Raw genomic sequence first — 25,609 nt, 5'->3', positions numbered from 1 at the left:
TAGCCACACCGTTAAAAAATATTAGCTTTGGGAATACGATAAACACTTGTTACAAATAACCTAAAGTCCCTAGTTCAATTACTTTAATTACTAACCCACAAACTCCATCTACGTGTAATTTATTCGACTGTGTACGTATTCTTAACGTGAACCATATTACATAAACGTTTAACAACATTAAAAAATTACCATCTAAAATTACAGCAGTTTCTGATTAATCATCTACCAAACGCTTTGAAGTTTCGCACCAACACATACTATATAAAATACTTTCATTAGATGAATTAAATATTATTTAAACTAAAATGTTATTTATGACAGTATCATTCGATCCACACACCCACAAATTCACTATTCCCTTGGTTACAATTCTAAATTTAGTGATACAATGTTCATTTTTAATATGTATTTCAAAATACAGTACTACACAACCTCTCACGCGCCAGTTTATCTTTAAGAATAAATCCGCCTTTGCGAAATTCAGTAGTCACCTAGCACTGTGAAAAAATGCTTTATTTATTGGAGAATCATTCTTTGGATGAAATTAATAACTAATTATGTACGTCGACAGGACTGTAACTAAGAAGAAAAGTAACCTTCCCAATATTATTTGGAGTTTTTATTGTGGCGCCCATTTCAGGCTGTCTCTCGGGATGCCTATTATTTCCAAGTCCGGTTCACGGTTAAGTTTAAGGCCTAGTATTAAAAAGTTTCACACACAAAATCTTCTTAACACTTCCATTAAAAAACCACCAATGCAACAAACAGCCACCTAACTTTTTGAGATCTTACGTTTCGACCTACATTTCTTCCTCCATTAAAGTGTTACGGAAACTTATTAACACGCAGACGTGACGCATTGGCGGCAATTTAAAAAAAAAAAATACACGTTTACAAACGTTGAAACTTTCTCACAGTGAAAGAAAATAACTAATAACTGGCAATTACATGTAAATTTGAAAAAAAAAAAAAAAAAAAACAACGCTATCAATAGCGGCACAGGAGAACACATTTGTTTTCTATCATTTTACAATTTTAAGTTTTAGGGCATGTCTTGCAACATTCGTGCTTTTTTTTAAGGGCAGTTATTTTCTTACGTCAGTTGCGTCGTTGAGTTTCTTGAGTAGTTCATAAACCCTGCCTCAGCCCTCACCACTTGGCGTGTGTTCGTGTTCTTGGGAAGATTTCCTCAGATAAATGTTTTTACGGTAAACCTTTTAGGCAAACGTTTACCTTTCATCCCGGGATAAGCCAAGCTGTTGGGCGAAAACGGTTCGGCTTCAGTAAAACATCTTGTCGAGCGACGTTCTGAAGGTATTTTAATTTTTTTTCTCTTCCTTAAACTTCACCCGCTGGCTTCTTTAACGCGGTAGTTTATCTCCACGGGGCTTTCATTTTAAGATGTTTGTGGAGCAGAAGGGTAGTGTGTGTATGGGGGGAGGTGGTGTGTGTTTAAGGGCCCTTCGCTTCAGAAGCCCAGATAATTGCATACCACCGTCGGCAAAGGCACGAAGATGGATGATGTGACGTCAGGCGTGTAAAGACGCAGGACGCAGACACCGAACCCTGGCACACACGTGAAAGGGTGAGCAAAAAAAATAATAATTCTTTCACAGTGTGCAGCAAGAGTGGACCGTTGACGTACAGTATTTTCTGCATTACCTATTTTAGGCGTTGATACAAGTTTTATACTAAATATTTTACTTGTATGAAAAATTCTTAAAAACTAGAATATACATATTTGCAAAGTGAGCATGACATTAAAAATAAAATTCACAGATTTTAGCTCAAACTCTTAATATTTCGTCTGCTTAAGAGTTACTATCACAAAATAAAATTAAAGGGTTTGGCACAATATTACATTTTAATATAGCTATAGTGAAAAATTTAAATAACGATAATTGATCCTTGCTTAAACGTAATGCTCTTTTATACCAAGCTGACAATTTCGTTCAAAGAAAAATTTATACGCCAGTTATTTTTTTAGGAATGATTTAAAAAAATAAAATAAACTATTTAGCTTTAGTTCAAGTATTGTGCGATAGTCAGGCGATAAGGTATAAATATAGCAGAGTCCAGGCAATGATTCGTATTCGCAAGTTTGGATAAGTTTGTAAGACTGGCATGGTTCGTTAGCATTTGACTATTGGTAAAACTTCTTCACCCTTCAACCGACACTAATTATTATCGGGGGAAACACACCGTCTAGCGGTCACGTCAGCCACGCTTTGATTGCAAAATATCCCAAGTTTGAGCCAGCTGGGAATCTAACCCACATCACACTTGGTGGGAGGCGTGCTTTGGATAACACACCGACCGCGTTCCGTCTCCATAAAAGCCGTCGCGTAATGCACGCTACACATCACGTTCTCTAATCTCTGCTAAATAAAATAAAGGAAGGAAGCACTAGTTAGTGAACGTTCTGTTTTAGAAGATGGGCAATGCATACTACTGTGTATTCTTCAAAATACTTTAATTAGAATCCAATTAAAAGTATCCTTGGCCAATCACACAGGGAGCCCACGTTCTCGTCAGCTAATTCCCTCGAGTTATTTATTTTATCTGTGCCGTACAAGATTTTCCTTTCTCGCCTGTCCTGGGAATGTAAAAAAAAAAATTTAAAAAACCAGTTATAATCAAAATTAATTTCAAAAAACATAGTTTCATAAGATGTAAAACAGATTTTTTTTTTTTACAAAATACACAAATTGTATCACGAACATATGCAGCTTTAAATAGGGTATTAAATTTTTTAAATCAAAATTTGAAACCAATAATTATCATACAAAAAGTGCTTCATATTTAAGATTTTTTAGCAACCCTACAATTTAATAATTAAAAATATATAATAAAAATTAATAAATATTTAAAATTATAATTATGAAAAGCGGACATATTTAATAATTAACTACATTCGTTTTAAGATGACCATAAGATAAATAGTACAAAAAAAAACCGGTACTGTGTCTTCCAGGTTTTCATTACATTTTCAAATTGGACTTTCGTGATTAATTTTCTTCGTATTACCCTGTCTACGAGAGAAAACTGCGGAAGTCTTACATTCTCTTTAAATGATTACTACAGTTGTTACGTCTCGCACCTGTCACCATTCGACCAGGCGCTGTGGCGCTTGGCTGGCATTCCAGCGTCACATGACCACACACACTGGCGAAGCGCTGACACGCAGGAAAGAAGAACTCGCAAGCTGGCGAGACCGTGGTGGGCGGAAAAGAGGTGAACCCGTGCGCATCTCCAAACGGGAAGCCTTTTCACAGACGAGAGCCAAAATCCGAAGTACCCCGAAGATCGTTTTTTTTTTTTTTTCCGTATCTTTAATGTAGCTATACTAACAAAATCAACCGTCCAAAATGTTTTAAAGTATTTATAATGTAGCTAACCTAACCTAATTAACCATTAGTATCCTTTTATCAACACCGCCATATTTATTTACAATTAACCAAAAAAAAAAAAAAACACCGAAGATGCACGATCGGGCGTTTTGCTCTCTCGTCTGTGAAATGAAGGCTTCCCATTAATTACTAGTAAACAATCGCTAGCGCGGGCATGATTTTATTGCAGTCTAATGAGCGATCAGATTTCTCAAAAAAAAATACATGACCCTAGCAATGCGACACTGAACATTAAAGTGATGAAAAAACGTCCAAAGCAATGTTTATCCAACATAGTTTTCTACTGATTTTCATAATTATTAAAAAATGTTATGTTATAGTAAGATGCATTTCGATTAAAGTGAAACTTCACACATAAAATGGGGTCTCGCACACTATGTGTACTTTTTTTTTTTAAATTTTATCATTGCGGTTAGTTTAAAGATATTTCTAAAAACTAAATGCTATAGGACCACATCTTGCATTTGTTACGTCACAAATATTTAAAGAGATGGGTTACTAAATGTGGCGTAATTGCTGTAAAAAAACGCTTAAAATGTTAATTACAAACAAGTACATCCTCAGACACACAGTGTAAATATACGTTGAAAATATTAGTGATGAAAATAAGAGGTAGATGTCCTTAACTATTACTAGAGATGAGAAAATGAGAAATAAGTATGTGTGAGACCCCCACCTTGAGCCACCTTACAACGTTAAGGTAACTGCTTTGATGTCTTTACATGTGATCAACTTTGAGCACGTGGTACTAGTCAGCGCGCGCCGCCCGTGCGACAACGGTGACGTCATGCGCAGTGGAGGAAGAGTTACAGCGTTCGGATGGGTTCACCTCCGCTTCTTTCCACCGTGGGCGAGGCTGGACGGAGTGGGGGTTGGTTTTCAAGTAGGGCAGAGCTGATGGAAGCTAAATATCTGCGACGGAAGCGGCAAAGACGTCTCACGCCACAGCCAACAATTTAACTTCCGAGCTCCAGCCAATTGATGAGCTAGCTGGTTGAAAAGGCTTTTAAAAAAAAGTTTGTCACAGAACTTTTAATGAAATTAAGTTTTGCAAACTAGAACAAACATTGGTATGATATAGACCCCCTTCTCCCCTTGAAAACTAGGTATATTTCGCCTACATGGCATGAAGTCCGAAGTGTTCGTAATATTCCAGAGAACATTGTTCAGGTAGTTAATGGGCACAGAGGTCGTGCAAAACAGCACGAGACAAGAAAAAACCAACCAAGCACCACTATACAAACGCATGCGACAACACAAAATGTTGATAGTAACCAAAATATATTAGAGATAAAATTGAAGAAACGGAACACATCTATTAATAATAACTTTAGTAAAGTTCAAGTATATACTAGACGAAATCTTTTCAGGAATACAATGTACATTTATCGTACTTACAGTCTGGACAAGATAGTTTTTATACCTAAGGAGACTAGCAGTGTTGAAATTACCACATTTTAACGCTAACTTTACGGAAATTAACCTCCAGATTTACTGAAACCTGGTCTATAATGTCCGAGAGAAAAAAATTCTCGGGACTTATTTCTCGTTTAGGAGGCCAATTTTTAGTTATTTATTTTCACCACGGTGGATCTTGCGTTTTGTTGCTTGTTCACAAACATGGCACCTGCTATTTACTAAAAGTTATTTGAACTGAAAAACATCACTGAAGTTAGTAAGTACGAATAACCGCGTGACTTTACAGCTGTTTGACAACAAATGGTGACACCATCGTGTGACGAAACTAAATTTTAAGCAAGTTGTAGGGATGAATTTACAGAAATTGTTGCCAGTAACTATAATTACATTAAATTAAGCTCAAATGAACCTACTATCAGTTGGAATGAGTGCAAAATCAACATTACACATCTACCTGCACCATCGCCCTTTTTTTAAGTATGCATTATGCAGAATGCTAATAAATGGGAAACGCATTTTTGCAAATGGATCAATTTGCAGACGATCCCAAAAGATGGAAGCCTCGTGTGATTGCCGTTAAATAAAAAGTTACTTGCTTTCCTGCCAACTGGTATTCCAATTCTTAAAGCACGAATCTGCTATAAAATTTATGAAAGAGTCAAGCTTGGCTCCAAAGGAAGGGCGCAGGGGGCGACAGCCCCTTCCGAGCCCAAATTTTACTTCTTACTTCTTTGTATGGAATATTAATGTTAACTGAAATACTTTTGTTAATGTGCTGAACTCTTCTTTCAATCAAAATTTGTACGAAAATACTCAATTTCAGTATTTGAGACCATATATTTTGTGAATATCCCAAGGGCAATGTCATGATTATTAACTGCATCCTCCTGTGCGTGAGCCCTGGCCGAGAGGTCTTCCTGGAGCCGCCGTTGGTAAGAGTAGACTGAAGACAGGCACTTCTCTTGAAAATACCCAGAAAACCCATGATATTGTGAATACAGTAGATTCCCTATTATCCGCGCATGCTACGAAAAAATTCAGCACATATGTAAATCTGTATTTTATTACAAGTGAGCAAATTTGAACTCTACTGACGAGTGTATCGTGTGCAGTATACAGTAAAACGCCACAGGCCGGCATGCGTTGCTATTTTTGTCTCTGTCGCGCTTTGTTTCTAGTCGTAAGGTTGAGCACCTTGATGTTTACATTACTGAAATGTATTGTATGTTAATAATTCAGTAAAATACTAAAATTTTAGAATCACTTAATTTTTTTTTTACTGTTAATGGTAACTTTTGCTGTACATGAAGTTTTTAATTTTTAAGTTGAAATTTGTGTTTCCTTTTTTTCGTTTCCCCTTTTCGTTTTTTTTTTTTTTTTTTTTTTGCGGACTATCCGCGATTTTCACTATCCGCGGTGGCCCTGCCACTTAATTTCGCGGATAATCGGGAGTGTACTGTACTTTGTATTCATGGGGTCGGAACAAACAGAGCTACTACACGTGTAAAGTGTCGGGTGTAGCGAGGGGGTTGTTTCGGGAGCCGGGTACGGCAGCAGAAGGGGAGGGGGGGACTCACCTCGGCAGTCGGGGTGGTTCTCGTCGGAGTTGTCGCCGCAGTCGTTCTCGCCCTCGCACATCCACGTGAGCGGGATGCACCTGCCGTTGGCGCAGCGGAACTGCCGCAGCGAGCACAGGCCTGCCGAACAAGCGCGCGCGAGGCGATCAGACAAGACACACCACGAGGCCCCGAGGCAGGGGCGTAGCCAGGGGGGGGGGGGGGGGGCGGTTTTAGGGGTTAACCCCCCTCCTTAGCACCAAATCTTTAATTAATTTCTTATTCATCACTCAAACAAATTTCATATTAAAATTAATAAAATTGTTATTACAATATTTAAATATAAGTGCCGAAAACTGCTAAAATAGCACTATTTTACACCTTAAAATCCCAATTTTCCCGGGGGAGGACCCCCGGACCACCCGCTTTTATACGGGCGGGGGGGGGGGGGGGGGGGGGCATGCTTCTTAACACCCCCCATACGCAAATCCTGGCTACGCCACTGCCCCGAGGAGGGGTGCACACTCGAGTCACACCACCCAAAACTCGCGATCAACCCTCCAAATCCCTTCACAGTTCGTTATTAGTGACACGGGAATTTCGCGCATTCATTTAGCCGCACACTCGCACCGTGTGTTACTTGGACACGCCCCTCTATGACCGTGAGCCAACGATGCCCAGCTAGGACAGAAGTAAGCGAAATCGGGCAGTACCGATTAACGAGGGTAAACATGCTCTCGCTGAGAAATCGACCAATGGGAAATAGAAAATGGGTTGAGCACACCTATTACCTTAAATTCTACTCTGAAGTCAGACGAATCTGCGAAATTTCCGGGTCTCTATTCATTATATTATATTATGTGCTTGTTGCGTAAAAGGGGGGGGGGGGGGGGGGGGGTGTTAAGACAAAAATGGTTGAAAATGAGTTGTCACAGGCAAGTTTGCGAAATTGATAAGGGAGATTAGAGACATTCTAAAACAATTAACGAGTTTCCAAAGTTCTAGAGCTAAAAAAAAAAAACTGGCTTCAAAAAACCTGATAATTTTCAATCGCGATTTTCTCTTAATCATGATTTTGGACTTAAACCCCTTTTAAGCGACAAACACAGATCACGAAACGTTATAATGGCCATAGCCGAAACTGATACGTATGATCATTTGCATAGATTAATAATTAATTCGTTTAGCAATAAATTTAATTTCACACACTTTCATTGTAAATTCATGCATTACAAAAACAATAACTAGTCCCCTCGAGTACCTTAACACCAGAAACCGGGTGCGTCCGCGGACCGCCCTACACCAGAAACCGGGTGCGTCCGCGGACCCCCCTACACCAGAAACCGGGTGCGTCCGCGGACCGGCCTACACCAGAAACCGGGTGCGTCCGCGGACCGGCCTACACCAGAAACCGGGTGCGTCCGCGGACCGGCCTACACCAGAAACCGGGTGCGTCCGCGGACCGCCCTACACCAGAAACCGGGTGCGTCCGCGGACCGCCCTACACCAGAAACCGGGTGCGTCCGCGGACTTCAAACGCCGGAAAAGAAGAGTTTCAGAGTCAGCACGGCAATCTCCGGCGCGCCATCTCGCCGGTCCTAATAAAAACCCGCCGCCAACATTCATATAAATTCTCGAGGCACTGCTGGCCGCGCGGAGATCGCATTCCGCCATTTGCATTTTCTCGTCCAGGCCCTGAATCTCCACTGTCGCTGTGGAAGAGGGGGAGGGGGAAAGAATCACCCCTTGTCAAGGACGAGAAAAAAAATTATAAGTTGTAGCCGGTGCCTGGCGGAGGGAGTGAAAGCGGGTTGCGAGAGAGGGAAGATTTAATGCAACGCTTTCAAAACTTTAAAATATATTCGCGAAAAGTGACTCTCGGAATTTCTTCCATTTTTCTTTCACAGCTTTTTTTTCTCCCGCCCTCGCGCCCTGGAAACGTTGCTGCAGTGTGAAAATTGATCTCTTGAACGTGAAGGGGAAAAAAAGAAAAAAGTGCTGTGGAAGGCACAATCTTTTTTCGTAATCTTGCTCCCGCGCGCGGAACGGCATCGCGATAATGGAACGGGAGTAATAGCTCCGAAGTAACACGCAGGATGTGGAGGGAACCCTTACTTTCCCTCCCCCGTTGCCGTTACTCTGCGGGAAGTAATGTTAGCGCCCCGGGAAACCACACGTTCTGCGGCTCGTTTGCGCTCTTCTAGTTACGTCGGGGCTCCGTCAGCGTAGGTTTCAACCCACTGAATGACACACATTACCAACGCACCTGTAATATAAAATTTTTTGACGTGACAATGTCTAATAAATCGATGAACGCCGGCTGCACGCACGAAAAAGTGTCCCGCTACGCTGTGTCCCGTTACGCTCATCGTACGATTGCGCCGCATCTATCTTCCACTCGATTGGAACAACCATCGATTTGACTTTTTCGAGGCACATTAAACTTGAAACACTCCCATTCGTTTCCTACTTTTCCTATCATCGTCCTATTCTTAACAGAATAACACAGATTGGAAGAAGTTAAATAGCAAACAAGTATAATAGTTAAAATAATCTCTTCGTTAAAGTAATAAACATATTTGAATTAATGAGTGCAAATTTAAGTAAATTCATCAATTAAATTTTAGATTTCATTTCACTCCTTTGTATCCATACAAAAGTGATAATTCAATAAAAATGATTCAATTTTATTCATAAAAGTATGCAATCATTTCATCAATGTTTTATTATGACGTTGTCACGTTAAAATGTCGTCCGTAAACCGACTTTACAGATAACCAATTTTTTTTTCATAAAAATGTAGAATCTGACATTCCATATACTTAAAAAAAAATGAGAACCGGAAATTTCGTGGATTTGTATTGTGTCCGGCTAAAAGTTCAAAATTGGCTGATATCTAACTAAGTAACCTTTTTTCTCGATCGGCACTAACTGAATCTTTCTTCTCTCCTAGCTGGGCATCGTTGGCTCACCATCGCAGAGGGGCGTGTCCTAATAACGGCGGTCCAATCATCAACACAGAAAGAGTGAATCATGTTATAGCATTGTCTTGAGGCAGAATAAATTAGCAGAATCCCTACCTCTACGTACGCCTAACTAAATTAACCAACCATCGTCATCGTGCCAAGTTCACGGTTGGGTTAAAAACGTATTAGGTTTTTTTTTTAATTTTCCAGGTTAAGATCTCTCGCTAAGACTACAAAATGTATCAGGGCCCTGTAAAAGAAAAAATAGCGCCAAATCATGTCGCACGAGGTTACAAAACGAGCCAAGACCAATGTACCACACACACAACACACAACGGTGTTGATGAAGTAAAAAACTTCTTTGCATGGTAATAACACAGCGAAAGATGCAACGCTTAGGAGTGGGGCTCTCGATGGCGGAGACGGTAAATATAAAAAAACCAACGATTCACTTTTTCGGGCGCGTAAACTTTGAAAATTTGCAGTTAAGTCCTAGATGACAGCGACTTGCAGCAGTTCATTAAAATGCTTCCCATTTACGCACTTTTTACCGTAGACTCTCGATAGCTATATGAAAATAATCTTAAAGCACTACTACTCACATTTATAATGAATTAAGTTCTAAGTGTTAATATTTAAGGTAAGAAAAAATATGTTTAATTAATTAAATAAGTTTTTTTACATCAGTCAAGGCAATAAACGCTGCTTTATTGCACTTTTTCCTTATACCCTGCCGACAGATCGTTTACCCGCTGTCAGCCGCTGCTAGTAGACACACAGACTCCCAGCTCCACATTTCATAAACATGGTGATATTCAGTGCCACATTTTTAATATTTAATTCTTTGAAAATTTCTAAAATTAAATTATGAAAACTTATACGAAAACCTAGTACAGGATGTCGATAAAAGAATGTCCCAGTTTCAATGGTATTAAGAATGTCCCAGTTTCAATGGTATTATCTTTGAAAGATTTGTGCAATGGGAGTGCATGACTTGATGTAAGCTTTTGGACATACGCCATTTCTAAGCACATTCATGTCTGTAGAGTCGCACCTGTGTTTTCGTACCATGTGCGTCTCTGCCTGAGGACGGGAGCGGATAGCAGATACCGAAACGTCGCTTGTTTCTGTTTTGGAAAACTGTTGTGTGTTTCGTCTTTTCGTTTTGTTGTGTTTTTGTCTCGTTTCAAATGTTGAATTGAACCCCAAAAAAATTCAGCACATCATTTGTGGGTTTTTTTTTTTCGTTCTCTTAGTCAATTTTTTGTTTTCCTTTGTTGACCATACTCCTGTTATGGAATATTATGTGGTGTATATATCCTGTTGACAACAGAAATTTTTGCTTAATTTGTGTTTTTTGTCTTGGTTTTTTGTAGTTTTCTTCTACAGACTTACATGTGCTTAGCAATGACGTATGCCAAAAGCTTACTTCAAGTTCAATGGTATATTATAACAGTATCATTAAAGACTGTTTACAACAATATCATACATCAAATCGAAGGTAAACTAACGTATTTCTCTTACAAACGTTGAATGTGCGCACCTTTTAGTTATACGGCACGCATCCAAAATGAAGTCCAGTTCTTCCCTTACTTTGGTCAACACGTCCGGAGTAATGGAAGCAATAGCCTCTTAAATTCTGTGTCTCAACAGGCAAATCATTAGGTAGCGGCGGAACGTAGACACGATCTTTTATAAAGCCCCAAAGGAAAAAAAATCTCATGGCGTTACGTCAGAAACGTGGAGTAAAAGAGCTCTGACGTCTACCATTATGACCAACCCAACGGTCAGGAATATCTACGTTCAACCACTCTCGTACATAGAGATTAAAATGGCGAGGGGCTGCATCTTGTTGCCAAATAAAGTTCACAGGTACGCATAATAATGGGTGTAAGATCCATTCTTTAGCTCTGGAAGCAATAAAAACGAAGCGGTACTCACATGAGCTTTATCTACAACTGTTTCGAATTGAACCAGCACTACAACGCTTACAGTTTATCCCAATTATAAAATTTAATAAATTTTTTATGGACATACTGTAGAATATAATTATTAAATTTTCACTAAAATTAAATTCCTTTTAAGGATAAGAATAACTACCATTCTATAGGAATATTGCGATGCCCATTCTTACATTTTACTTCATATCGCTATTGTGATAAATGCAACGAAAATGGGAAAAACTTTAAGACAGAAGGCAGTCATAAAACTGCTACCAAAATGTATATTACGAATCAGTTCGCCTCGTACTTCGCGTTTATAAGAAACAAATGTCCGCGGACCAAAACACACGTCACCCGGCGGGATGTGCTGTAAGTTTTTTAACGTAAATTTATATCAGTCCATTACACTACACAGACTAAAGGGCCTCTTATGACTGCTTCAATTTGTTTCACGCTCGTAATTACTACACGTCCAAATTTGGGCATTAGTATAGATGAACACTGGCGTATACATAAAATCTGACAGTCATACAGATTCCGTTTTACGAAGTATTTAGAGTTAACAGTTGCCACACATGGAATTTTAATAAAATCTGTAAAAAAATATTTTAAAAGCCTCAATAGAAAAACTTATACGGAAGCATGTGTTTTATTTAATACAGTATTTTTTGTAAATACGCCATTGCAACTTTGTCATAGGAAGGCTACTGTTTTCCGTCATTGTGTTGACCATAACACCTTTTTATTTTCATGTTCATGTTATGTTCGTATGTTTGTTGCGTTGTCCAGGTTTGTTGTCTGTCGGCATTTACTGTTCTTGTTGAAACTTGTCATTAACCTAGTGTATTAGTCTGAGCTATTTTTTTTTTTTGATGAGCTAAATTACCTCAACCGGAATTTTTGTGGTATTTGATATTAAGTTCACAACAGCACATACAAAAACATGCATTTTCAATAATAACCATTTAAATTTCATCGTTTGATTAATATTTTAGACATCAGCTGATGAGCTTGTTCTGTGGGTTTGCGTTTTCATTTGTCTTTTGTTATCCTGAATTTATGCCATGACAACATTGCATTTTTTCATTGTTAATATCAAAAAAAAATTGTCAAATCAAAATTCCACATTGCATTAAATCGTTTAAAAAAAAAATAGACGCAGATTGGCACAGGGATATTTTGGAAGGGTTTTTACAGATTTTCACTCAATTCCTCGCTTGGGCGAAGTTTTAGAGAAAAAATTTGGATCAACCTTATTTACTTTTACGTATCTCTCGCAATATCTACGGCTTTAAAAGGTTTTAACGTGTGTGGACAGTACATCAATTAAATATTAAAAAAATTAAAAATCGTCGTTGCCATTTTAAAATAATCTCAAACCTTTAAGGGCTTAGTGCCAATGGATTGGCCGAACCATTTCACAAATTGAAAGTAAATAAACATGAAATAGGATTACCTACAGCTCCAACCCTCAACAAAAGCTAAAGCTACATCACATCCAGTCTCCAAAAAAAAAAAAAAAATTGAAAAAGTTGGGAGGAAAAAAAAAGTTATATTGCTAAAGGTCTGTAGAAGGATGAAGGGATTTAACAGGGAAAAAAAATAGTTTTACATTTGTAGCCGCGGTTTAATCGCGTGTGATTAAGTTATCGGGCATCAACGAACGTCAATGGGATTTGCGCGGACCGGATACCGCCGACAGTAGAGGGGAAAACTAGACCGTTTTACAAGCACACATCGTCCCTACGGGTTCAGAAATTACTTTTAAAAAATAACTCATTTAACTTGTGCAAACCAGAAAATTGGCAATTCTCAAAGTGAATCGAGAGAAAAAAAGGTATTTGCCTTTAGATCTTTTCTAAACCAAAAAGACATTTTCCTGTAAACGTTGCCCGATGTTGAACAGCACAAAACTGGCGGAGCAAATAGGTTTTTACATAAAATTGTTTCCCTTATGTAATGGGCTTCTTATTTATACGTAAAACATGCGAGAGTTATTCAGTACTTGCTACAGAGGTGTACCATCTTACCTCGGTAACCAAGTTGCTATTACAGTTATACGAAACTGACGAGAAATTATAACTCCTTAAAATAATACAGAATGTCAAATGTACACGCAAATATTTTCAATTACATTTCTTGACGCGAATCATAGGTAGTTCCCGCCACCACCGCCAGATTTCGTTTCCGGAGCAACTGTTATCGACTATGAAATCATTTCATTTGCATAGCGAAATTTTAAACTGCATAATGAAACTGCTTCGATCAAAGCGGAAAAAAAAATGGAAAAATTTTGAACCCCAGCCTTAGGCTGGACAAGGAATATAGGTATATTAAAATACTGTCCATCTTGTCAAAAATTTACTAACCATCTAATAATATAAAGTTTCGTTTCGGCTTCGTGAACTTTGCCAGCACCGTGGTTATACATTTCCGTTCCATGAGACTTGCGTTCCATTCACGAAATATATCATACCAAATTTCCGTATACCGGGAGCTACGTACGGCGCCACATCAAAAATTCACATCTGCTTTATTTTTTAAACACTGGAAGTCTTTGTCGGAGCCTAACGGCGTCCGGTCCACGAATGATGCAACGGACTAATGCAACGGAACTGGCTGCTCATGTCCCCACGTGTCCGTGATTCATCAGGTCCGTGTTAGGCCCGTGTTCGGGCACCAGATGCGTGAGGTACAGACGTAGTTTCATTTACTTTTCCCGTACCCGACTGACCCAACACTCACTCAATTTTCACCGCGAAATGAAAGCGACAATTCTCACGAAAGTGTTTCAGATTTGGGTTAACTTACAAATATACATTTTATTTACGGAGTCATGTCGCACTCGAAATAATGAAAATTTATGTTCGATACAGTATATTAGTTAAAATTTTGTGTTTTGCCTCAGATGAAAAAAATATCGTAATTTTGTGTAAATTTAGATCGAGTGTAGGTATGTTAATGTAGGTGTCATGTAGCAGACATGGTCGGCATTTTCACAGACTTTCGGCAGGTTAATTTAAACAGCCGTACGTATAATTTTACAAAATTTCAAATCAAATATAATATATTATCAACAATATCCATTTAAAATATTTTTACTATTTAATTTATTCACTACTTTGAATGGGAGCGATTTTTCGAAATCTGTTCATACTTTTGAAGCTTCATTTCGTATTAACTTTTCTACCAGTGTTTTCAGTCTTTCTTGCCGTGTACAAATTGACTAGCGATTCATCGTTCCAACCCACCAACGCAAATGCACTTAAAATTTCGTCGACACTGCTAATGCCTGTTGCAGATTCGAAAGTCACAAATGATAAGTTTGTAAACAAAACACCGCAGTTGACACGCCCGAGACCTTGAGGTAGCCTGCCGGCTATATATATGTATAATATATTATATATATGCTTTTATGTATGACGTTGAAAAATCTTCCGAACCGTTTGACATCTCGCCATGAAAGTTGGCACATCGAAGAGTTTTTGACGGACAACGTCTAATAAATCGATGAACGCCGGATGCACGCACGAAAAAGGATTACTCATTGTCTCGTTACGCTCATTGTCCCGTTACGCTCATTGTACGCTTGCGCAGCATTTATCTCTCTTCCACTCGATTGGAACTACCATCGATTTTGACTTTTTCGAGGCACATTAAACTTGAAACACTCCCATTCGTTTCTTACTTTTCCTATCATCGTCCTATCCTTAACAGAATAACACAGATTGGAAGAAGTTAAATTGCAAATATGTATAAAAGTTATAGTTAAAATAATCTGTTCGTTAAAATAATAAACATATTTGAATTAATGAGTGCAAATAAAAGTAAATTTATCAATTAAATTGTATATTTCATTTCACTTCTTTGTATCCATACAAAAGTGATAATTCAATAAAAATTATTCAATTTAAATTTTATTCATAAAAGAATGCAATCATTTCATCAATGTTTTGTTATGACGTTGTCACGTTAAACTATCGTCCGTAAACCGACTTTACAGACTTTTTTTCATGGTGTTTATGCTATCCATTTTTTTTCGTAACTCGCCGCTAGATGGCGCTGCAGCGCATTAAATCCTAAACCGGTCAACCGATCACCATGGGTAGAAAGAAGATGATAGGTCATAAGACATACAAACAGAAGTTGTGTCATTTATGTTCGCCACACTGTCATATAGCGCTATCCACTTTGCTTTAACTCGCGGACAACATATCACCCTGTGTTCAGCCCAGGCAACGCTATGTAGATTCTAAAATTACATATAAGCCACCCATTTTTTAGATACAGAGGTAAATAAACACTGGCAGGACAACGTCTGCTGGGTTCTGCTAGTATAGTCTAGAAGAAGTTGCAAAAACATTTGGAAGATTTTATTATGACACGAACTATTATTAGCTATGCTATAGGAGTTGAAAGACCAAAATAAAAAATCCGCAACATTAATGTTGTGTAGCATACCAATTCCAAACCTTTTAAATAATGCTTTCGAACGTGCTTAACTTTTTTGATACGTTCATTCTTTACTGTTTGAAATGGGCTGAACATGTTTTTGTTCCACACTCATCTTTTTTTTAATGTCCTGTGCACTAGCTCGTCGTTCAACCTAGAAAAGGCATACCTAGCAGCTAGCACGGGAACATACCTTTACAAATTCATGCATGCCACAGAACAAAAAAAAAATTCCCTGCAGCCCGCCGCGGGAAAACTCGCATGTGCACCGCCACTGCGCTGTCAAATTAAAAATTTTCAACGAGGGAAACCTAAGGAGGGGTGGGGGTTATAACTGCGCTGTCACGTGGTATGCGGTGGAAGGGGAAAAAATAATGGTGCAGAAGGGCAAGAAGGGGAAAGAGTCCGCGCGCTAACTAACGGCACCCACAATTACGCTTGGCACAGCTTAAACCCACGGATAGTTTGCCTTGACGTGAAACCAGTACTGCCATCAAGACTTAAAAGGTAGGTAAAAAAAAAGTGGGAAGGAGGTCTAAGAAAAAAAACCAACATGCGATTTCATAAATTTCATTCTTATTAGCCAAGGGCTGTTATTGTAATTTTAACTACTTATACCTATACCTCTGCTGCATTTTTGTTCTGTCAAATGTGTTTTAACAGATATCGCCAAGTGTTATATAACGGATGTAAAAAAGTCTTAGTTTATCACTTAACGCACATTTTACGAAGTGTTTACGATAAAATAAAAAAAATTAACACCGCCTGCGAGACCCATGTAGAGCCAGGTACATGCACATTACAGATTACTGTTTAAGACCCTGCCCTGTGTTGATATTCAGTTACAGTTAGTGGTGTAATGAAAAGTCAAAAAAAAAAATTACCTCACTCGATTAAATGGCCGGGATGCCGGTTGAAAATCAAGATTTGAGCTGAAAGAGGATGGTATATTAGATGTATCAGCATAGTGTTATGGATATGTTAATACTATAGTTGCATTACTATATAAATAATCAGCATACATACGGTGTATTTATTGTGTGTGAATAATAAAATTTCTAATATATAATAATCACAGGAAGACAGACTTCGCAGTCGTATAATTTCTGACCGTGCTCTTTCGTCATGTAGCCTACTCAATTATTTTGATTCCAAATCACACAATGCTATTTCTTAAGTTTTCACGCGAGTGAGAGCTACATACACCTGGCCTTTAGCCAAATTTTTGTTTCCTAGGTCTATAACAGCTTCATCTAGCGTATTGTCCTAACTTGTGCACCGTGACTGCCCAGCGTAGAATTAAAAGTAACATTCGGCGCTCGACGTCTTCGTATCCTGATACATGTATTTGGGTGACTGCGCACCTAATACAGCTACGTATAAATGAACCAAGTAACACAAAACAGACCTGAAGGAACGCGTGACGTGTGACATGCCACGTGTGAGGGCTCTTGTTGCATAGCATTACCCGTTATGCGGTGGCGGCCACAGATTTGGTGAGGCACTGTACCTTTTACTTTTTCAGGGTGCCATTACAGCGTCCGTAAAGATTGTCCTTGTCAACGGTATATTATATAAGTTTAAATTACACTATTTATAACATCTTACAAAAGATTGAAGGAGCGTCGAACTGAAGTCAGTAAGAGCTGTGACTCTTAAAGTAGTAGACCGATTTGCGTGATTTAAACTTTTAAGTTGCTAGTGAGTGAGCACTGAGTGGTGTTAGTTGACTGTAATAACTATAGTGACTAACTTTGGTTTTGGAGAAATTAATCGCAAAATGCTTAATAGAAAACCAGTTATGTTGGATTAAAAAAAAGCTAAATCACCAGAGCAGAAGCAATTAAAAAATTCAGAGAAGTGTCGTAGGTATCAAATGAGGCAAAATGTAGCCCAGAGAAATGAGCCAGTGGGGTAAAAACGAGGCACTAAATTTGCGCTCGAACGAGGCTCAGCCGTCCACCTCGCGAGAAGCGATGGGGAAGGCAGGAATTTGGTTTGGTTATGGACGTGGATATGCTTTCTGATGTTGATATGGAGCCAGTTGATCCAGTGGTTGGGAACGATGTGCCGAGTTTGTCGCGGTTTGGTGTCGTGGGCGCCCGGCCGTTAAGTAAGGGAAGCCTAAGATGCACATAGTTCTGCCATTCCCGATTACACCCGAACGATTCACCTTCGGCCAACCTCGGGTTCATTTATATATATTTATATTTCTCTTTATTTTAATGTAGCTGTACTAACCTAACTAACCGTCCATATTATTTTTAAGTGTTTTAATGCAGCTAACCTAACCGACCACTTAATAATTTAATTCATTTTTACCTGCGCAAAAATAAAACAAATCCCGAAATTGGCCGAAGGTGAATTGTTCGGGTGTAATCGGGAATGGCAGAACTTTATGTGCATCTTAGGTCTCCCGTCAAGTAAGACGTTCATCGAATTCACGTCTAAAATTAAAGCAACATCACTTTTGTCAAATTATTTTATTTCATACACAACATTCCGTTTCAGCGAGATGGAAATTCATTAAACAAAATCCTGGCGTCTGTAGTAAAAAAAACAGCCTACCAAAAAAAAATTTTTTTATTTTTCCGCGAAAAGATCTGTTCGCGCATTAGACGAAAATATGTATCTCTGCACTAACGACTGTACCTTGTATTTGGCGGCCGTTTTCAAGAGGAGTTTGATATTATTCTTCCGCACTGTATGGCTAAGACTGGTGTGCATACTTTAATTTGAAATAAACCCAGCGCTACTGCGAAACCGCAAATTCTGCCCATTTCTATCGCACATTTGGTCTGGAAATCTTTGTGAAAAGTACATGGGCCCCCATTCATATCGCAAAGGGCACCCGAGAATTGTTTCCAACTGTCAAGTAGCTCCACAGTCACTATTTTTTTCTTGTTAAAAGACTTTTTTCCGCTGTTTACTACTTCACAGGGCGCAGGTTGACACAAATGTCACTTACATGGCTGTGTGGAAGCAGAGCGCAAACAACGCTACACACGGTACGAGTACGAACCGTTAAAGGACCTGTCAAGTCAAATTTTTCGCTTCCGAAACCATCCAATATGTAGTGTCAAATAAAACTGGAGGGTTATTACGTGAAACATGGCTGCGCTATAGTGGAGGTTCTGGTGACAAGTCAAATGACTTTCAGCTTCTATCAAATATGTTGCATATATAGAACGGGTTATAGAATATTGTTACGAACGCGCCAGGTTCGGAGCTGGCTGGCGGCCTCGCACGGCCACTGACGTCACGCGCCGTCCATTGCCGTAAGTCATGCTACGCGGGGGAGCCTTTTCACAGACGAGAGCCAAACGCCCGATCATGCATCTTCGGTTTTTTTTTTTTCATTGTAACTCATAACTAATGGTCGATTAAGTTAGGTTAGCTACATTATAAATATTTTAAAACATTGTGGACGGTTGATTTGGTTAGGATAGCTACATTAAAGATACTGTGAAATCAAAAATCAAAAAAGCGAGCATAACCTTCAGGGAACTTCGGGTGTTGCTCTCTCGTCTGTGAAATGAATGCTTCCCATGCTACGCGTGCCTGACCGTGTGATTAAGGTCCTCGCTATCCAACCCCCTCCGCTCCCCGCGCAACGTCCCACCACGGGCTCTTGTCACCTTTGGCGGCCTGGCAATCCCGAGCTTACGAAAGGCAGCCGCGAGGAGTGGCGTGAATAAGCGTCGCTGTTCTGGGTGTTTCGGGCGTCGGGTCGGGCCCGGGATGACGCGACACGTCACAGCCGCTCTCGTCCTTTCGAGAATGACGCCACGGGTATATAAGTGACGACGCCAGCCTCCAGCCGAGGATTCGGAGAGTTCTGAGTAGGGGAGAGAGTCCCCCCCCCCCCCACGGGGAGTGATACTGGCGATACCCGTGCGATCAGCGGGAGGATAAGAGGGCAAGTGGCCCTTGTTGAGCGAACCGGACCTATCGGGAGGCGATACCTGCGAGTGAGGGCCTGGCGAGCGATACTTGGGGACTGTGCTGCGGCGCGGTGTGGGCGAGTGTGCGAAGGAAGCGGACAGAGGCGGACAGAAGAGCGAGCCACTGTCGAGCCAAGCTCCAGCGGATAGTGTTAATGTTTCAATGACCAAAGGAAGACTGATTTTTGTGGACAGATACAGGTATATTGAGAGCAGTAATTAAATGTATAGTGTAAACGTAAGTAATTTAGAAAATTGTACTAAATTGGGCTACCCCTTACGAACCCAGTAGTTCTCCCCAAATAAATCATAATATGTTTGATGCTATTGGCCAATAAAGAATGTGCTTAAGGTAAACTGAAATCTGACTATCAAATACCATTTTCACAATATTTGGGGCGGAACAATATGGCGATGGCGAGGTTCAAAAATGAATACCGACTACGTCACAGTATGCGTCTCCTGATAATTTAAACTCCATGAGCCTACATACACATAAAAATTATATATGTGCTTTTAATTCATTCTTTAGTGTTTAATAATTAATACTGATTCATATAATATAAAACATTTATTTTGTGTGAATGTTAGTGATAGAAAGTCTGTTTATATATCTTCAAGTATTTTCAAGCGTAGGTATTTATATAAATGAGGTTCTGTTCCTGTATGTATCAATAATTTGCATTATAAATTATATTAATTTAAATTGTTGAATGTAATGTACATTAGAATATTCAACATATTTATTAATTTTTATTAATTAAAATTTATCCATTATATTACGAATATTAAAGGAAATTAATTTGATTTCAGTTAAAATTCACCAACTGTATTTATAACATCACTCCAGTCCTATTTTTTTTATATAAATTATTTTCATGCAAAATTAAATTTAAGTTTTTTTATAACTCCAAGTATTAAGCTTGTAGGTTAGTACTTTTTAAGGAAATTACTACAAAAAATGAGAAATTGCTGGGCTTCGGTTGCTGTTGCTTCTAAGGCTGAGATTTCAACGAACGCTTCGTGCGACCTTTAGGTTAACTTATCCTTAAGATGGTGAGACTTGGGGGAGCATCGGCCGAAACGCTTATCCAAGCGGCTAAAAGCCCGGACGCTGAAGCCTTGTATCTTTGCTCACGCCCCATCGCCCGGCGCAAGACGGAACCGAACGACGAAGGGAGACTGCAGGCGTCTCCCAGGATGGACGCCTGTTCGGAAGAGCGGCGGTGGGTTGTCCGGGAAGGGGGGGGGGGGCAGGCGGCGCGCAGGCAGCGTATTGATCGGCGGCGCGGCGCCCCGGCGGCACCCTACCCCCCCCCCCTCCACCCAGCATCACATCCCCTCCATCATTCTCTCTGGACCGCAATGCGAGCTACCCCCCTCCCTCCCCCTCCCTCAGCCGCTGAAATCTCTCCACCTGCCACGACTGACCTCAAGTAGGTAGATCCTGCACGATCAGAACCAAACTGCACTTTCGTTATTTTTAGTTTTAACATTTTTTTAATAAAATATTTACACATTCAAAATTAACTTAAATTTTCGTACACGATTTAGGAACAACCCTAATAAGTTCCCACAATTTTTTTTTTTAATTTCTTGGTACACGTAAAATAGCAAGTGCTATATATTCCTCATAAAATTAGGTGTATTAGAAAATTGAAACCTACTGATCTAGCCGCTGTCATTCCTCAGAAATATTTTGCGTCCGCATTATAAAAATGGAGGTCATACTTGTAAAGTGGCTAAAACACGCCGCCACAAAATATGTATTGAGTTCGACAGCAGGTTAATCTGTGATGACATTTGGTTAAAAAATAGATCTGTGGGTACTGCAATATTTTTACAGCTGTAGTCAAAATGTTTTGGCAATGTTCAACAACTTTTAATTGACAAGTGTCAAGTGACTCACCTTTGTAAGGAAGCCTACCATAATCCGAGTATTTAGGAGATTAAATCTATTAATCGCACACAGTTACTATATATTGTTACGAGGCTGCCACAGACGAGGCTGGCCAGACAGCCGGAAGGGGGGGGGGGGGGGTTCCTAGGAAAATGTACCCCTTTCTCGAGAGGGCACAACACAGGTAGCGGCTGTCCCTCCCCCTACCACTAAACTACATGGTCCCTTTTTTTTCTAATTAGTGGGCCTCATTCAGTGCGACGGAGTCCAGGCGCCTTGCTGTCCCTCTGGAAGGTTCTGAAGGTTCCGAGAGCACCCTTGACTTAAGTGGCGTAACTAGGACGCCATTGTTCTCGCAGCTTCGAGTTCTCAGTAGGGGGTAACTTTATGGCGCAACACTTTTGAGGGTTAAGAGACGTTTGTTTCTACGGGGTAACACGCCAGCAGGTATGCGAGATGGGACCGGCTGAAAACCTCTAAGTGATACACAAAGAGTTAAGGGCGAGCAACCCCCACTGAGAAGCGTCAGCGGGGCGAAGATCTGAGCACACACGGTGACGAATGAGCAGTGTGAAGCAGTGCTGGCGACCCAGGTGCGTGGTAAAGGAGCGTGTGCACGGGTAAACGGGACAGCAATGCTTTCCCGTTTGCTCTGCCCGTGTTGACGCTGTTTACGAGACGAGCTCCAGCGGGGAGAGCAAATACAGGACTTATGAATCAGTGTTCTTTATCTATTATTAAAACAATCTCGGTTAATAACTATAATTAATTTTGGACTGTTCTTTCCGCATTTCCACATGTAACTACGCATGTTACACCATGTACAAGTAACCTTGGACTAGGATAAAAACAGATTCAAACATAATAAAAAAAAATTTAAAAAAATGGGGAGGGTGGGAGGGAGGGTGGCAGTCGTGAAAATCCAAACTGTCCGAAAACTCCATTATACAAGCGATTTATGATAAGACGCACTGCATCGGAAACTAAATTCCGCTCGCTTTATTTAACGAGTCCATTCCCGGCAAGAGCCGGAACAATAACCAACGCGTGTGCCGGTGCAATTAGCGGAGGATGATTAGCGGCGAGCGACGCCACTGGTCGCCCCGTTTTGATATTCCGCGTCACGGCCCGAAGCCCCATCATGAAAACAAAATGGCGTACACAACCCCGCCCCCCCCCCCTCCCCCGGGCGCGGACCGCAAGCCTCGCTCTCGCCGGGAGAGCGGTAACTGAACGCCTGCATCAGGCGTCGAATATTACGACGGGTTAATGAACGAGCAAAGCGCGGAGAGACACTGAAATCTGCCGTCACTTCACCCGGATCTGATGACTGTATGAGTCAGCAATTTTTTTTTTATTTAATGCATACGCCATTGCAGTTTTGCACTGTTCTGTGATGGAAAAATATAAAAAAATAAAAAATATATGAAAATAAAAAAATTCACAGAAAACAAGACTTAAATCAGATGATTTCTGACAAACTGAACCAAAGATGACAGTTTTTTTGTTTTTCTGTTTCGCCATTTTTGTGTGGGATTCTGATTCTTATATATCCTAATTTTAATATTCATTGGATGAATAATAGTTCAAAAATTAGGAAGATTACTGCAATCAGAAAGAATTTCAGTGGAAAAAGGATTCGTGGGGATAATTCAGGATTTATCGTGTTTTTGGTAGATCATTAAAAGGGGGAAGGGGGGGGGGTTGGCAATTGGAGGCTAGAAGATTAACTTTTTTCAAAGTATGTTATCAGACAGCTTAAATGAGATTCCAAACACACATTCTTCGTGTGATTAAAATGCACTAAGGTATACCTTTGTAGATCTAATGGAAAATACACTTAACATTTACACTATAAACATGAAAAATATTCAATTTGCGTAAACTACATTATATTTAGACCAAAAATTATAATAACTGTCGAGTTGTCGTTTTATCAAGAAATTGTTATAATTTAATTTTGGAATACCTAAGTGAGAAAGGGAACGTTTAAAATTAATTCTGGGCAGCTGTTGCCAGTTTTATTTAAATTTTTCTGATGAAAAGGATTTTATTGAAAATAAGAAACCAGTGAAACTGGACTTTGTTTATAACAAAAAATTTCACTAATGTGAATTCAGTTCGTTTGGAAATAGCTATTTTCGCTTTACTTTTCCAGTAGAGCAGTCACCGTTTTCCACCAAGATATTTTGTCTATTTACAAATTAAGATTTTCAGACACTGATATGACCCACTTATTCTCTCCAGTTCATTCCAAAGTTTCCTAGATCGATAAGTTTAAGTTTGTCAACAGTTCGTTCAAGTAAACGCACTTCATTATTAATATTGAAACACAGTCACAAGAAAAAAAAAAGAGTTTTTGAAGATAGTCAAATTTATTTTTCATACAATTTAACCGTTAGACATTTAAAATTTGAAAATTCATTTCGCCTCTCATAGAAACAAGTTCTACGTAACACGCGCTAGAACTCCTAGACTTGTGAGAGTTAAATCGAGTCATTTCAATTGATAATCCGTGTGAACTGTGTCAAGACTATTGATATAATTTAACGAAACATGCACCACCTTATTGTGTGGAATATTGGAAGCGGAACGGTATTTCCAAAGTTCGGAACGCAAAGGTCTTTTACCAAACCCTACTGCCGACGATCAATTCACCTCGACCGAACTTGGCTTCTAGACGGAGGCAAAGAGAATCGCACGTAATCAACATCGGTTAGAGGAAAGAGCGGAACGCGTTTTACGATCTCCGTTCGAAGAAATAGTGCCATCTGGGAGGTATTTCAAAGCCACCCGATGTCATTGACTATCCGGTTTCGAACAGGAGCGGCGGGATGTTACTACGCCAACTGCTGGAAAGATCCCCGAGAGAAGTTCCGCTACTCTCTGCCCTCCAAACTTTGGACAACGCTCAATAAGCGGAAATCAAACATTCTACACAGTAAAACTATTTTGGTGACATTCCTAAATATGTAATGGAAATTTCTAACAAATTCTATTTGGATCCACTAGGACAAATATAGTGCAATTCCTGTATACTTTTGACATTCTTATATTAAGGAGGGACACCATGTGTTGTGATAAATTTCCCATACACTTACATACCTTTTAAAAATTCTATCACATGTCTGGGAATATTACCAAAAAAATATATTGAAGATTGTAGCATAATTTCAATTTGTAAACCACTCAAACTGCCATTACCTGAGATTTCCAAGATTTATAAGTCAGTTGTTTGTTCTTACAAACAAATATTGCATAAATTCAAGGAGAAAGGAAAGCTTTTGAGGCCAATAGTGAAAAAAAAAAATTAGCCCGCTTAATTTTTTTTGTGTGTTGCCTGCATTCCACTACCGGTTTAAAACTAAAAATGATTGAAAAACCGACTGGCTAATTTAAAGTTGTCCCAAGGCCTACATGCCTGTAAGCAGGGGCGTAGCCAGGGAGGGGGGTGTTGGTTTAACCCCCCCCCCCCCCTTAGCACCAAATCTTTAATATCTTATTCATCACTCAAATTTCGTATTAAATTAATAAAAATTTTACCATTACAATATTTAAATTTAAGAACTGAAAACTGCTAAAATAGCACTATTTTTCACCTTAAAATCCAAATTTTCCCGGGAAAGGACCACCGGACAAAACCCCCCCTTTAATACGGGGGGGCAATGCTTAAAACCCCCCATACACAAATCCTGGCTACGCCACTGCCTGTAAGTGCAGAAAACCCGATTTATTTAAATAGAGGAGTACTTAAGGTTTAGTCTCATTACCAGTGTAAATTTGATTTTTGATTTTTTATTTACGGACCAAGTCTAAAATTCAGCACGATTCCTCTTGCATTTGTTATTCTGTTCTAAATATTGTACACACATTCAGTGTTAAATGTTTTTCACTTATCCCCCACCCGTATTCCAAGAGCACGACAGGTCACGCCCGGTCTTATTGTTAGGTAACGGATTTTCGTGTCACATCCGTTGTTGATTTGTTGTCCTAATTTCGCGCTTGGAGCCATTAACACA

General features: G+C 39.5%; 1 protein-coding gene across 3 annotated transcripts in view; it reads right to left on the bottom strand.

The window, feature by feature from the left end:
- The window catches only part of LOC134540050 (very low-density lipoprotein receptor), a 494,291-nt gene that overhangs the window by 417,256 nt on the left and 51,426 nt on the right, over positions 1-25,609 (bottom strand). For all 3 annotated transcript variants that reach the window (XM_063382497.1, XM_063382495.1, XM_063382496.1), the window contains exon 2: positions 6,407-6,526. In XM_063382497.1, coding sequence (XP_063238567.1) covers positions 6,407-6,526 — 120 coding nt within the window. The remainder of the gene's footprint in view (positions 1-6,406; positions 6,527-25,609) is intronic.

This window comes from Bacillus rossius, chromosome 16 (genome assembly GCF_032445375.1).
Source record: "Bacillus rossius redtenbacheri isolate Brsri chromosome 16, Brsri_v3, whole genome shotgun sequence".
Lineage (NCBI taxonomy): Eukaryota > Metazoa > Arthropoda > Insecta > Phasmatodea > Bacillidae > Bacillus > Bacillus rossius.
This window is presented reverse-complemented; position numbering and strand designations above follow the sequence as displayed.